The 13,325-nt window shown below is 54.0% G+C and overlaps 1 protein-coding gene across 5 annotated transcripts in view; it reads right to left on the reverse strand.

The window, feature by feature from the left end:
* The window catches only part of ARAP1 (ArfGAP with RhoGAP domain, ankyrin repeat and PH domain 1), a 185,103-nt gene that overhangs the window by 120,867 nt on the left and 50,911 nt on the right, over positions 1–13,325 (reverse strand). For 3 of the 5 annotated variants that reach the window (XM_045023006.1, XM_045023016.1, XM_045023000.1), the window contains exon 2: positions 10,985–11,791. In XM_045023006.1, the coding sequence (XP_044878941.1) occupies positions 10,985–11,724 (740 nt within the window). In that variant the 5' untranslated portion in view covers positions 11,725–11,791. The other 2 variants (XM_045023029.1, XM_045023020.1) reach the window with 2 other exon arrangements.

A 13,325-nucleotide genomic window follows, 5' to 3' on the forward strand; every position in this document is an offset into this window, starting at 1 on the left:
TCTAGTCCAACCCCCTGCTCAAAGGGGGACCAGTCCCCAAATGGCCCTCTCAAGGATTGAACTCACAGCCCTGGGTTTAGCAGGCCAATGCTCAAACCACTGAGCTATCCCTCCGCCTCAACCAAACATATCTGAGGCAAAGGAAGGCCAGAGCAATGGGATGGGTGCTGCCGGATCCCCTGCCAAGGTTCTCTCCGACCAGTGACAGATCTGAATGGCAGCTCAGAACCAGGCCCTGTTGCTATCTAAGGTGATTTGGGTGGCGAGACACATGGAAACCAATGACTTGTGGAATTTAATCAATTCCTTTCCACAGATGGGAACCTCTGAAGTTACCCAATTCCTTTACAGGATGGTAAGTCATACCAGAGGGGTCCTGCCTAGCAATTCTGCTCTTTCTGTCCCCAGCCAGGAGCAAGGACACCACGGACACACAAGGACACACAAGGAGCAATGAACGTGCCTGATATCAGAGCAACCTAAAAGCAGTCGGTAATCTACCATTTCCCCAGGAGGCAGCAATACCGGAACGCAGTCTTACGGGATCAGCCCAGTGGTCCATCTAGCCCAGTCTCCTGTCTCTCATAGTCACCAGTTGCTTCAAAGTGACATTGTTGGGGACAAATTCTAACCAATACATTGTAGTAGATAAGTAGAATGTAGTATCGTCACCAAAAGCATAAGTGGGTTCAAAATGGAATTAGATAAATTCATAGAGGATTGGTCCATCAATGGCTATTAGCTACGACGGTCAGGGACACAACCCCGGGCTCTGCATGTCCCTAAATCTCTGGATGCCAGAAGATGGGAGTGGACGACAGGGGATGGATCATTCGAAAATCACCCTGTTCTGTTCATTCCCTCTGAAGCATCTAGCACTGGCCACCGTCAGAGACAGGATACTGGGCTAGATGGATCATCGGTCTGACCCAGAGTGGCTGTTAGTAGGTTCTTACGTAGATTAATGCTTCCACAGATACTTTTCCCCAACCCTTGTGCAATTATTCAGCCACTAAGGATTTAAAATAGCTGTAGATAGGATCAGCAAAACAACCCACTGGCAGAAAGATGAAGAGAAAGTGAGAGAGAGAGAGAGAGAAACTACTATGTGGATAAGGAAATGGAAAGAAAGCTTGTTGAAATGCAGAATACACCTCCCCCACCCCCACCAGCCAGTCTCTCAGCTGCTAATTTTACAAACCCTGCATTTCATCATCCAAAATTCAAACCCGAATCCTCACCTGGGAAGGCAGCAGTGAGATTCTCATCCCTGTCTCTGGGTTACAGCCGGGAAAACACAACACAATGCGCTTTTATACTTCCAGCTGGAGAGTCTGCAAGAAACCTGCCCCCACTCACACTCCCTCTGCAAACTTCACACAAGGCACTGGCTGTCCAGAAAGTCCTCCGGCGCGCACACACACCCCACGGCCTCTCTCTGAGCTGCACAATACTTCCTGAAAGAGCAGGCCCACCAAAGCAAGAAAAAAAACAAAACACGCCACCCAGAATTCACTGGGTCTAATACTTCCTCCTCTCACCCCCAAAAAGTGACACCTCCCAGACCTTGCACTGCTGCGCTGCTGGCTGCTTACCACCAACCACACAGCATAAAGGGAGGTTACCATGGCTGCCAAGAAGCACAACAGACCAAAATTTAGATTACTAGCCCCCCCCCCCAGCCTGAATTTAAAGGGCCATCTATCTTATTGGTATTTATTTCTTCAACACTGTACAATGACACGCAAACACAGCCAGTCTCAGGCCAAGCTGAAGGGCATACAGGGGGCACTGGGAAATCCAGAGGTACTGATTAACGGAGTAACTATATCCCACAGATTCGCTTCTTGTGGATAACTCAAAGGCCAGGGGTTGTCTTCACGCCCTGCCTGGGAGGCTATAAAACCGGCATGATTCCTGCTACTTTCACTGCTGAGGGTGATAAGCAGCACGGAGCTGTCCCCACGAGCCTGAGGGGTCGAAACTTCCTTTTTGGTCGTAAACGAAACCTTCAATTCTGCAGAATTCAATCATTTGGGTCCCTCACCCTCCAGAGAACGTGTCCTACGGATGAAGGGCCGGGTGGAATTTTCATACCCTTTATTGAGCACCACGCAGGCCCAGTACAAATGGTTTAGGACAGGAAGTGAAGAATACCTTGTCCATCGCAGCCACAGGGGGAGCTGATGTAGGCAGAATGTAGCTATCCGATTAGGGATTTTTGCAGGACACTATGGGCAGGTCCATACTCACCGCGCGGGTCGACGCGGTGAGTTCGACTTCTCCGAGTTCGAACTATCGCGTCTAATCAAGACGCAATAGTTCGAACTCCCCGCGCGCTCCGGTCGACTCCGGAACTCCACCACCGCAAACGGCGGTGGCGGAGTCGACCTTGGAGCCGCGGAGTTCGACCCCGCCGCGTCTGGACGGGTAAGTAAGTCGAACTAGGGTACTTCGAGTTCAGCTACGCTATTCGCGTAGCTGAACTTGCGTACCCTAGTTCGGCCCTCGCCCTTAGTGTAGACCAGGCCTAGGATGGAGTTCCTTGCTGCCGTTCAGTGTTTCACAGGATCTTTAATAACCACGCGTGGGCCCGCTCTTCGATTCCACCCCTCCTCCAAAAGATGGACCCTCCGGCTGCACAACACCATTCTGGGGCATCACCTGGTTAGTGACATCAAGGGAACAGCACCACCTACTGGCGGGTGTGACTCTCCACTCCCTTGCTACCCTGGGCCGTCATTTACACCTCTGCAAAAAAGGGTCAAGCTCAGTCCAACGGCAGAAGAGACTTGAGCCCTCTGTCTCTGTGTGTTTGGGGCACAGGGCTGGGATGACGGTTCGCAGCATGTGAATCACATGAATATCGCTGGCTACAATAGGAAATAAGTATCAGACGGGTAGCCGTATTAGGAAATAAAGTACCCGGAGAAAGTAACACCCAGATCACCAGAATGCATTCAGCTCCTGCAGGAAGATCAGGGCCCCACTCCTTACTTGGAGATGTACCCAGGGGCTTGGTCACTGCTGTATTACATCAGTTTTGGAAGCACGTGTAGTCGCTGGAGTGAGGAATGAGCCCCTCGATGTCCCAGCTATGGCCAGTTCTGTCTCAGTGCCTGTGTGCATTCAATATCACACATACACATGCTGTTTGCAAACGCAACGAAGGGGGGGAACTAGTCCCCAAAACAGACAGACGTGGCTTACCCGCCTCCCAGGGCGTGAGGCGGATTAATTGATGTTTGCGAAGCACCTCAGAGAAAAAGCCCTGCCGAACTGTTAAAGCTGTCTTGGGGCCTCATCTTGTGAGATGCCGATCACCTCAATGGCCACGGACTTCAGCAGGGCCCCAGCACCTTGCAGGATTGGGCTCTTCATCACCATGTTGCTGCCATCGTGGAGCCAGCCACGCCACCGCACAGCACAGACAGCGGGTCAGGCCGGGATCTGCAGCTGCACTGCCGCCCCCGGTGCCCAGAGCATTGTACTGGTGGTGGAGCGAGCTGAGGCTGCAGGGGAGGGGGAACTGCAGGGGAGGGGCCGGGGCTAGCCTCCCGGGGCAGGAGCTTAGGGGCCGGGCAGGAGGGTCCCATGGGCCGTAGTTTGCCCACCTCTGTGCTAGAACCACGGGGCTCCAAGTTCCCCCGGCACACGGCTTCACGTTGGTGTGGACCAAGTTGCAACAAGCTGGTTCTTGGAATTATTTTGGAAGGTTGATGATTCCTGCAACCCTGCGAGTCGCCCACACATACGCCAGCCACGTGTGCAGAGTCTCTTTTCAGGAACGCATGATACATTGTCCCCTCAACAAGTACCTTGATAAGCTTGTTGGCCCCGGTGGATTCCCTCCCTCGGGTCCCTCCCTCTTTAGTTATGAGTATGAGAAAGCGTTTTTGTTTCAGTGAAGAGAATCCTATTGAATCACAGAGTTTATTGCTGCTAAGAGGGACATTTTTGGAACCCCGATCCTCCCCATTAAAATACTGCTAGGCTACCACTGATCCTTGGCTAAAATTTCTCTCTCCCCAGCCATGGTGCTATGAGCCAATCAGCTGCCACCCTCCTCCCCAGAGCTGGCTGCATTTCAGAACGCGCCCAGGTCCATGGTTGGTGAAGTTGTTCAGGATGCCAGGGTCGGTGTAACCCGGAGGATGCGTATCATGGAGTTTGACACTATTTGTACAAACAATGCCGCAGATGCCAGCTCCTGTGTCTGTTTCTAAATGCAAAATGCGCTACGCTGAGAGGAAGACGTGTGTCGATTGCATGGTGCCCTGGTCCAGCTTCCACTGGCCCAGTGTGAGATGGGTCAGGTTCAAAATGAACCCCCAGAGAGCTCGTCTGTCCTTGGTGCTCAGCGCCCAGAAACAAGAGTTCTACAGCTCTGCCCTGCAGCCTGTCCCTCCCCACCGAACCCCCGGGCCTGACTAAACAACCACCAGGCTGACCCCCATGCTCGCTCATCAGCCTGTCTGTGGCCAGCTGTGCTCGTGCACATCTTCAAAAGGCCTGCTTCTGGCCCGCAGAAGGCTTGGTCTGGGGTGCAGCCTCTTCCTGTCGCTCCTGTTCCTCCTCCGGGAACCGTCTTGTCCGTTTTGCTGGTAAAACCGCAGAGAAGGTTGCAGCCTGAAATGCCTGAATTGTGTGCTGGGGTGTGTATACCCAGGGACTTGAGGGTAGCCTTCGAGTCTTTTAAACTGTGCAGTCTTCTGTCCGTCTTTTCATAAAACAACGCCTGACCTCCACAGGGTAGGTCCTGGATGGTCTGTTGGACTTTGTGAGGCAGTCCAGAGACCTGGAGCCAAGAGAACCTCCTCATAGACACGCCCGTAGGCATGGTATGGGCGGCCACATCTGCACCATCAAGAGCCGCCTGCAAGGCGGCACTAGAAATCAGTTTGCCTTCCTCCGCCAAGGCCTTAATTCAGAACAGGAGTCTGGCGGCAGCAGCTCGGCAAACTTGGCCATCGCGCCGCAGGAGTTAAAGGAGTATCTGCTAATGATGGCCTGTTGGTTTGCCATCCGGAGCTGCAAACCACCGGTGGAGTAGACTTTCCTCATGACTAAGTCAAGCTTTTTGGCCTCCCGGTTTTTAGGAGAGGGTCCCTGGAGCCCCTGGTGCTCCCTTTGGTTCACAGCATCCACCTCCAGGGAGTCGGGTGGAGGGTGAACGTACAAGTGCTCGTACCTCTTGAGGGGACAAAACAGCATCTTTCATTCCTCCTTGCTGTGGGGGCCAGGAGGCCAGGGTCTGCCGCCATGTTTTTGTGATTTCACTTATAGTTTTAATAAGTGGCAGTGCAATACGTGAGGGTTCAGAGGGGGCGAGGACGTCCCCATGGGATCCGCATCCTCTACCACCGCCTCTGCCTGGATCCCCAGGTTCTGGGCCGCACTGTGGCAGGTCCCTACTCTCCTCCAAGGCTGTGGCCATTGACGTGCCCAAAACAGCCTCATTCGGGGAGGACGAGGACGAAAGCACCGGCCCATGGCCCTGGTCACTGCCCTCCGCACCCAGGGGGTCATGGGGCTTGTGGGGCTGGTGTGCCGATGGAGACAAGGCTGCTGGTGCAGGGATCATTGGCGCCGGAGCTCAAAGCGGCAGGCGGGGGCACAGGAGTCGTTGCCAGTTGCTGTGAAGGGGCGACAGATGCCAACACGATCAACAATGAGCTGAATCTCGACACCCAGTTCAGACTCTGGGCCTGGTGGTAAGCCCAGGGCATCCAAAAGGGCCACTAGGTTGGTGGTTGCCATTGAGGTGGCCACGGTGCCGGAGGAGGCGGGTAGGGTCACCTACTGCTGGACCTCTCCGAACGATAGGACTCCGCCTCGGACTCCAGAAGGAAAACCACAGAGGAGCAGTACTGGGTGGTGCCGAAGAGCAGTGCTGAGCCTCTGGGGACTGATGTGGTTCCCCCCCGTGGGCGGCCGGAGATGGGGAGCGGCGTGACATCATCGCCGCTTGCCCCTCGATGGAATAGGCAGCCTGGCTAACACTGGTGCCTCGTCCCTCCTTGAAGGTGGAGCCACCAGGCGAATAAGGTCCTGTGCTGCCTCAAAAGTCTCCGGAGTGGAGGGGAGTTGAATGTCCCAGCCATGACGGTTCAGAGAACGGTAGTGGGCTGGACTTGACTGGACCCCTTGTGGGGCAGGAGTCGATGAGCCCCTGGGAGCTGCCGGGCCCGAAGTGGGCTGGGTGGGCTGAGGTCTCCCTGCCGCTGTCTCCTTAGGCTTAGGAGGGGAGAGTGCCCCCTCTCCTGCCTCTCTTTCTTCTAGGGCACTGGGGATACAGATCGGCACCTACCAGAAGTCTTATGTTGGGTGTCGTGTCGGTGCTGGGAGTCTTTAGTCTCCTTTCTAGGAGCCGACTTGCACGCTATCAGCACCGGTACGCTGCGCACGGAGGAGGAGGCGGCGCTTGGCACAGGCTCCCTTGACCCGGGGTCGGATTGCGGGCGGATGGCTGCCTCCGTGAGGATAAGCCTGAGTCTCTGCTCGCGATCCATAAGGGTCCTCGGCCAAAAACCTTTAGAAATGCGGCACTTGCCCTTTTGGTGACTCTCGCCAAGGCACTTCAAACAAGAAGTGTCACTTTTTGGTATCAACTTTCTGCAGACTTCACACGGTTTGAACCCCAGCAACCAGGGCATGCCCCGGCGGCGGGGGAAAAATGGGGGGAACCCCCAAAACGAAAGCTTAGCCTACTACTACTATTAACTTAAGACAAAAACTACTAACTATACACAAAATACAACGGCACACTGCTCAAGGCGCTTGCGGAAGCAAGAGCGAGGGAAGTTCCAGCTAGCCGTCATGGGCAGCAAGAAGGAACCGAGGCGATGGCGGGTCGGCAGGGCCTATATTGGGCGCCATGAAGATGCGAGTCCAGAGGGGCGCCCAGGCCGACCCTACAGATGCTGCTAGGGGAAAAGTCTTCCGGCTGCTGTGCACGCAGTGCACACACATCTGATTGGAATGGACACGAACAAGCACTCGAAGAAGAACTTAGAGGAACCCGCAAGACAGATATGGAAGAAATCCTGCCTCAGTGTGACCTGCTGCTCCCCCTGGCCCTCACTGCCAGTGCCCGCCTGCGCCAGCTCTGATTTTGATCATAAAGGCCAATTCCGCGATCAGCTGCGTATACCCATCTCCCATAACCTTCTGTGGGGAGCTGCCTGTGAGTAACTGATGGTACAACTTGGCCCTAAGTGTCCTCCTGCCTTCCTTGTCTGTCTGCCATGTACCCCACACACCCACACAGCGTAGGGAAAAAATCAAACCAAAAACCCCAGCCAGAGCCTTGACCCAGAGAAGAGTCAGAGTCCGCCAGGGGACGTCTCTACTGATGTGGCAGGTGCTCCGATGTGACAGTGACAGACAGGCAGGCGGGTGTGTGTGAGGGTAGCTAGACGGACAGAACCAAACAATGACTATGCACATAAGAACTATTAACATACCTTGTATTCATTCTTTGCTCACTGGCACCATTTCCACGCTCACGACAGGGCTGTCCTGAAGGCTCAGACAGGCTCTCAATCATTTTCTCCTCCCCTTCTCAACCCCCTGGTGTTCCCCACAAATCTCTGCTCTGTGGGGTTTTAGTTGTCGACAATTTTTTTTTTAGTTTCCTAGTAATATATTAACTTTTAAAAACAGTTTCTCTGCATAATACAGGCTGGAGACTAGGGCCGGCTCCAGGGTTTTTGCCGCCCCAAGTGGCGGGGAAAAAATAAATAAATAAAAGGCCGCGATCACAACTGGCGGCAGCTCCACTGCGCTGCTTTCTTCTTCGGCGGCAATTTGGCAGCAGGTCCTTCCCTCCGAGAGGGACCGAGAGACCCGCCGCCGAATTGCCGCTGAAGAGCCCGACGTGCCGTCCCTTCCCCTTGGCCGCCCCAAGCACCTGCTTGCTGAGCTGGTGCCTGGAGCCGGCTCTGCTGGAGACCCTCGCTCAGTAAATCCACACGGTGATGTTTCACAGTGAAGGAGATAATCTTACACATCCTACGTGCTTGTCACTACCGGTGCTCTGGGAGCTGCTTTGTGTGCTTGTGTCAGTGGGATCGTGGCCAGTCTCCCCGTTGTTTGTGGCTAATCTCACAAAGGCACCGGGACGCGAGCTGACGGTGAGGAAACATGATCCAGAACAGTGTTTCTCAGCGTTTTCAGGATGATGCCCTCTTATCCAAAGTCCAACATTTTCAGGACTCTCTGATGTTTACGCTAGAAGTAAGAGTAAAACATGGATCAATGCTACCAAAGAACTGATGCTAAGCCTGACTGTCTGCCTGTGAGAGAGAGACTGACTTCAGGCACGCCACTTAATCCGCCCTGTGCCTCAGTTCCCCACAGGGGTGGTACTTTACCAGGGTATTGTGAGGGTACAATCTAGCAATGACTGTTCAGCACTCACATGCTCTGGTGATGTGGACCGAACAGATACCTAGATAGATACGAAATGCCTCTCTGAGGCTAACTTATAGGGGAAAGTTGGGCACCTCTCATGCAGGTTAGTGAGTACAGACAGCTCCTCTGGCTGGAAGAATCAGCTTGATTTTGCAAGCAGTTCCCCTTTGCATTTACTTTCCAATTCTCTACAAGATTTAAAACTATCAACCGGAAATGTTTGCAGAACATTTATTAACTGTCCTATTGTGTCATTTTCATCCCCCAGATCTTAGGCGTCAGTTGCATGAATTCAGCACTAGGGAGCAGCATTACACCAAATAAAACAGACAAGATCTTTACGGCTGTATCATGTCAGACACATACTGCTGAGCTAGGCAGAGACAATCACTCTATCCAAGGCCAGCAGCCATGGCTGCAGCATCTCTGCTTCCCCCGTGAGCCACTTCCAGGGAGATTTCCTGGGGTTTTCAGGAAGGAACAAACCTGGGAAAAGTTGCTATAATGAGACGATGTTCAGTGCTGGTTCGTGTTCAAAGGACTGCACAATTATCCTCCGCTAGAGAGGGAAGGATCTTTATCCCCCTTGCAGAGAGGGGGAAACTGAGGCACGCAGGTTGCGAGACTAGCTCCAAGCTACAGAGGCAGCCAGTGTCAGAACAGCCTCAGACGTTCCTGTCATAGGAGCTGTACATGTTCCTAGAAAGACTGTACCTCTGGAGTCCCTCCTCCCAGGTCCTGTGTACAGATCACTAGGCCACGTCTCTCTCTACTAAACCACTACCAATGACCATGCTTTGAGCTTTATCTAGTGCCTCACGTCTGCGTGTGTGGAGACCACAGCCTGTCACGCTGACCAAGACTGTCTCCTGGAGCAGCAACCACCTGTTTGTTCTGTGTTTGTGCGGTGCCGAACACAACGAGCTCCTGGGCCATGACGAGGCTGCGAGTATGAGGATGATACAAATAAATAATAATAAGCAAAGACCTGGGCACTCCCTCCGGGTGGTGGGGAAGGATTATTATCCCCCATGTAGAGGTGAGGAATTTGGACACAAAAATTATTGCCCAAACTTTCAAGAGTGGCCTCAAATTTGGAGCGCCCACGTTGGGACCTACTGGGGCCTGATTTGCAGCAGCGCTGGGCATTCGGACCTCTGAACAACAGGCATGGGGCTTGGTCCCCAAAGCTGGGAACACAAAAATCTGTGGCCACCTCTGGAAAACGTGGTCCTTGCCCAGGTACACACAGCTGAGTCAGAGGCAGACCTGGGCACCAAACCCAGAGAAGTCCTAGTCTTCTGCTCTAACCACTAGACCTACAAAGTTTATAACATTTGGAGAGAGAAGAAAACACACCCTGTTCGTGGGAAGCGAAATCAACACCACCCAGTGCCACCCATCCACACGAGAAACCAGGGCCAGCTCTAGTGGCGGGCAGGCGAGTGGGGCGGTCACCCTGGGCCCAACTTCCAAGGGTGCTGCCACACTGCTGTGCCACTCGGCTTTTTAATATTTTTTTTCTCCATTCTGATTGGAGCAAAAGTAACTGGCCACTCTGATTGGCGGCCTGCTTTTTTTTTTTTTTTTTTTGCTTTGCTGATTGGCCGGATGTGATTGGTTTATTTTTGCTCAGCTGCTGGTGTTCGGCAAAATGGGTAGAGCCACTCCTGAGGGAGATCAATGATTTCTGTGATACTCAACACACACACACACACACACACACACACACACGCCCGCCGTGGATCCAAGTCTCATCTCTGTAGTCGACAGCCTGCTATACAGTGACATTCCCCAGCACCAGCTCAGAGAGCCACAGCTGACCGGTGTGTGATGGGGCAAATACCAGCAGGACTGCACACCCGGCAGTAACTCACGCCGATCTGGTGGCCTCCGTGAGCTTCCCGTGGGGACATCGGTGACCACCGCTAGGCAAAGACATCGTGCTGCAGTTACGGAGAGAAAGCTCTGCTCCCAGCCCTGTCCCAGGACAACCCCCTTTCTATCTACACCCAGCGACTGAGCTCCCTCTCCCCTCCACTGTCTGTTTCGGGGCGCCCAGCGTCCTGTCCATCCTTCCAGACAGGAGTCCCTCAGCCAGTGCCACAAGGTGGAAAAGGTCGCTGAGCTACGTGATGCCCAGTATTAGCACTACAGTCATTTTCAAGGGGACACACAAAGATTTGGGTCGATGGCTCTAAGCACCGTCTCTAGGAAAACGGGTTTGGGAAGTGCAGACGCATCTACATAGCTCAGGCACTTCCTCAGACCCTTCCTGGACTTCACGCCCATGGCTGCACTGGGTGACCCAGAGCTGGGATTCACAGCTCCTCCAACAGCCTGGCGACAAGCGCGCTGAGCTCTGCACGGGGCCAGGAATGGTTCCAGCAGCCCCTGGGCTTCCTCGGAGGTCCCTCGCCCAAGCACGGACCCAGCCTAACCTGGCTTAGCTCGGGAGACCTGAGAAGAGCCAGGTGACACGGCCCTCGGTGAAGGCACCTATCTCGACCCCCTCAGCCTGCATCCGATTCCACAGCCATCAGCCTTCTGATTCTCCCATTCGCCTTACCTGGTGGCCGTCCTCTGGGACAAAGCCCTTGGTGGCAGCAAGGGCGGTCGGCTTGGCAGGGGGGGCACCTTGAGGGAGAGGGGCTTGGTCTCCAGCAGGTGGCGTTTCAGTGGCAAAGGGGGCAGCGGTGGTTTCCCCTTCCCTTCAGGGACCCCTGGCCCCAGAGAGAGCTTGTCTCTGGCTGGCGGAGGAGCAGGCAGCGGAGGGGCAGAGTCAGTGAAGGAGGGCGGTTCGGAGCGACAGGGGACAGCGGGGGACAGTTCGGCAGAGACAGGAGATGACGCTGAGGAGAACTTGACGGGAGGGCGACACCCCAGTCTGGGGGGGATGGGTGGGGGCACCTGGCTGAGGCCAGCAGGGTTCTCCGGCTCTGTGGGAAGAGGAGACTTCCTGCTGGCTGGCCTGGCCGAGTCACCTTTGAGCTCCGGCTCTGCCTGGGCAGTCACGGCATCCGCGCTGACCCGGAAAATGTTGCGTTTCATGGGGACTGGCCTCCTCGCTGCTACCACAGGCCCCTCTGTGGCTGGCGGCGTCTCCATGAAGGCCTTCTGGAGCCCAAAGAGGATGCGCTTACGATGGCCCGGCAGCAAGATCCCAATCTGGGTCAGCGCCCCATCTGTCAGGTTCCTGCAGTCCGACACCTTCCAGAGGTCATTCTTCTCAAAGCTCTCCAGGTACTGGTCCAGGTGAAGGGCTCTGAGCCATTCAGCCACGGGCAGGGACGCCCCTTCCTCCATCATGGGACAGGGGAGCTCCACCTCAGTTCATTTCTCCGCCACGTGGTGAGCTTCAAAATGGCATCCGTGCCTAGAGGGGAAACAATCAAAGAGCTCTAAGAATGTACTGGGCAAAGTGTTAGCTGGTCACAGCTGCTGCAGAAGCGGAACCAAGCCTCCAACCCACCTCCCGTGTACCAGTGCAATGTCGCACTGCAAGTGAACAGGCATCAGAGCATCAAACAGGAAGGGGACAGAGGCCCAGTCCTGCCACTCTTCCTTGGGCTGTTCCACAAAGCGTCCCACTGAAATCCCATGAGATTCTTACCCCATTTTACAGAGGGGGAAACTGAGCCCCGGAGACGCTAAGACCAATATTTTCATGATACTGTCTAGATCAAAGTGGGCCGATTTTCAGACCAGGCCGTTCTATTCTATCTAGGGTCTTATACCGCCCTCATCAGCACAGCATCCACGCGCCAGTACCTCTGAGAAAATCAAGCCACATCTAACACCAATTAGTTTACCCAGAAGACCCAAGCCAACATGAATGTTGCCTACAAATCCACAGAGCAGATTGGAAAATGAGGAAGCTCCCACCTTGGACTAAGTATCAGCAAAAAGCACCCCGAAGAGCCAAGTGTGTCCAGCTGAAATAGTCTCCCCAAAGGGAAGTGGTGGGAGATATAAGGATATTAAAAGCTAGGCTGCTGACGCGGTGGGAGACAGACTGGAAGGAACACTCCTACGCTGGCTGGGCCATGTGCCCCAGACTTGCTCTCCCATCTCTAACTCCTAATATTCCTATCAGCAGCACACACCAAAGAGGCAGGAGAGGGTGAATATGGCACATTGGGGACCGGCACAAGCACAACAGACATCAACCGCCCTGCGTACATAGGGACAGGGACATCCCATTGAGCAGCAGCAGAGTGGGGGCTGGATGGAAACCAACAGAGCAGGGACTGTTGCAATGTTGCAAGTGCCACAGATGCCCAGAGAGTCAAGACAGTGTCCTCACGAGGCCCAACGCTTCTCTGACAGAGAGACACTCCTTTAACTCTGGCTCCTTGCTCACGATGCCAAAGCCTCGGCTGAACACAGAGCTGTTACAGGGTCAGAAGCAACAGTGTGGTGAAAACCCTCTGTGACGTTCCCCTGGTGTTATCAGGATGGGTGATCTGCTAGATCACTCCAATCCTCGACTCTGGGAGCCAGCCTTACCCTGCACTGCTGTGAGAACTCCACTCCCGGGCTGTTCACGCACAGCCTCTGTCATGTAAGCTGCTCCTAGCACATGAGTGAGTACTTTTGGCCAGACGCTGCTTGGATTGTGCAACCGAATGACTAGCCAATATCTCCGGTCCCATACACAACCCCAGGAACCTCTATCTTGCACTGTCTGGTTATGCCCGCTGGACACTGCAAGCTTATATAAGTTCATCAATTTAACAAAGATATCGATATGTACCAGGCTTGTTATCCCAAGGGGAGTCCCTGACACCCTTCAAACCAAACACACTGCTTCAGGTAGAATAAACAAACAAATTTATTAACTACAAAAGATAGATTTTAAGTGATTATAAATCAAAGCACAACAAGCCAGATTTGGTCAAATGAAATAA

This window comes from Mauremys mutica, chromosome 1, assembly GCF_020497125.1.
Source record: "Mauremys mutica isolate MM-2020 ecotype Southern chromosome 1, ASM2049712v1, whole genome shotgun sequence".
NCBI lineage: Eukaryota > Metazoa > Chordata > Testudines > Geoemydidae > Mauremys > Mauremys mutica.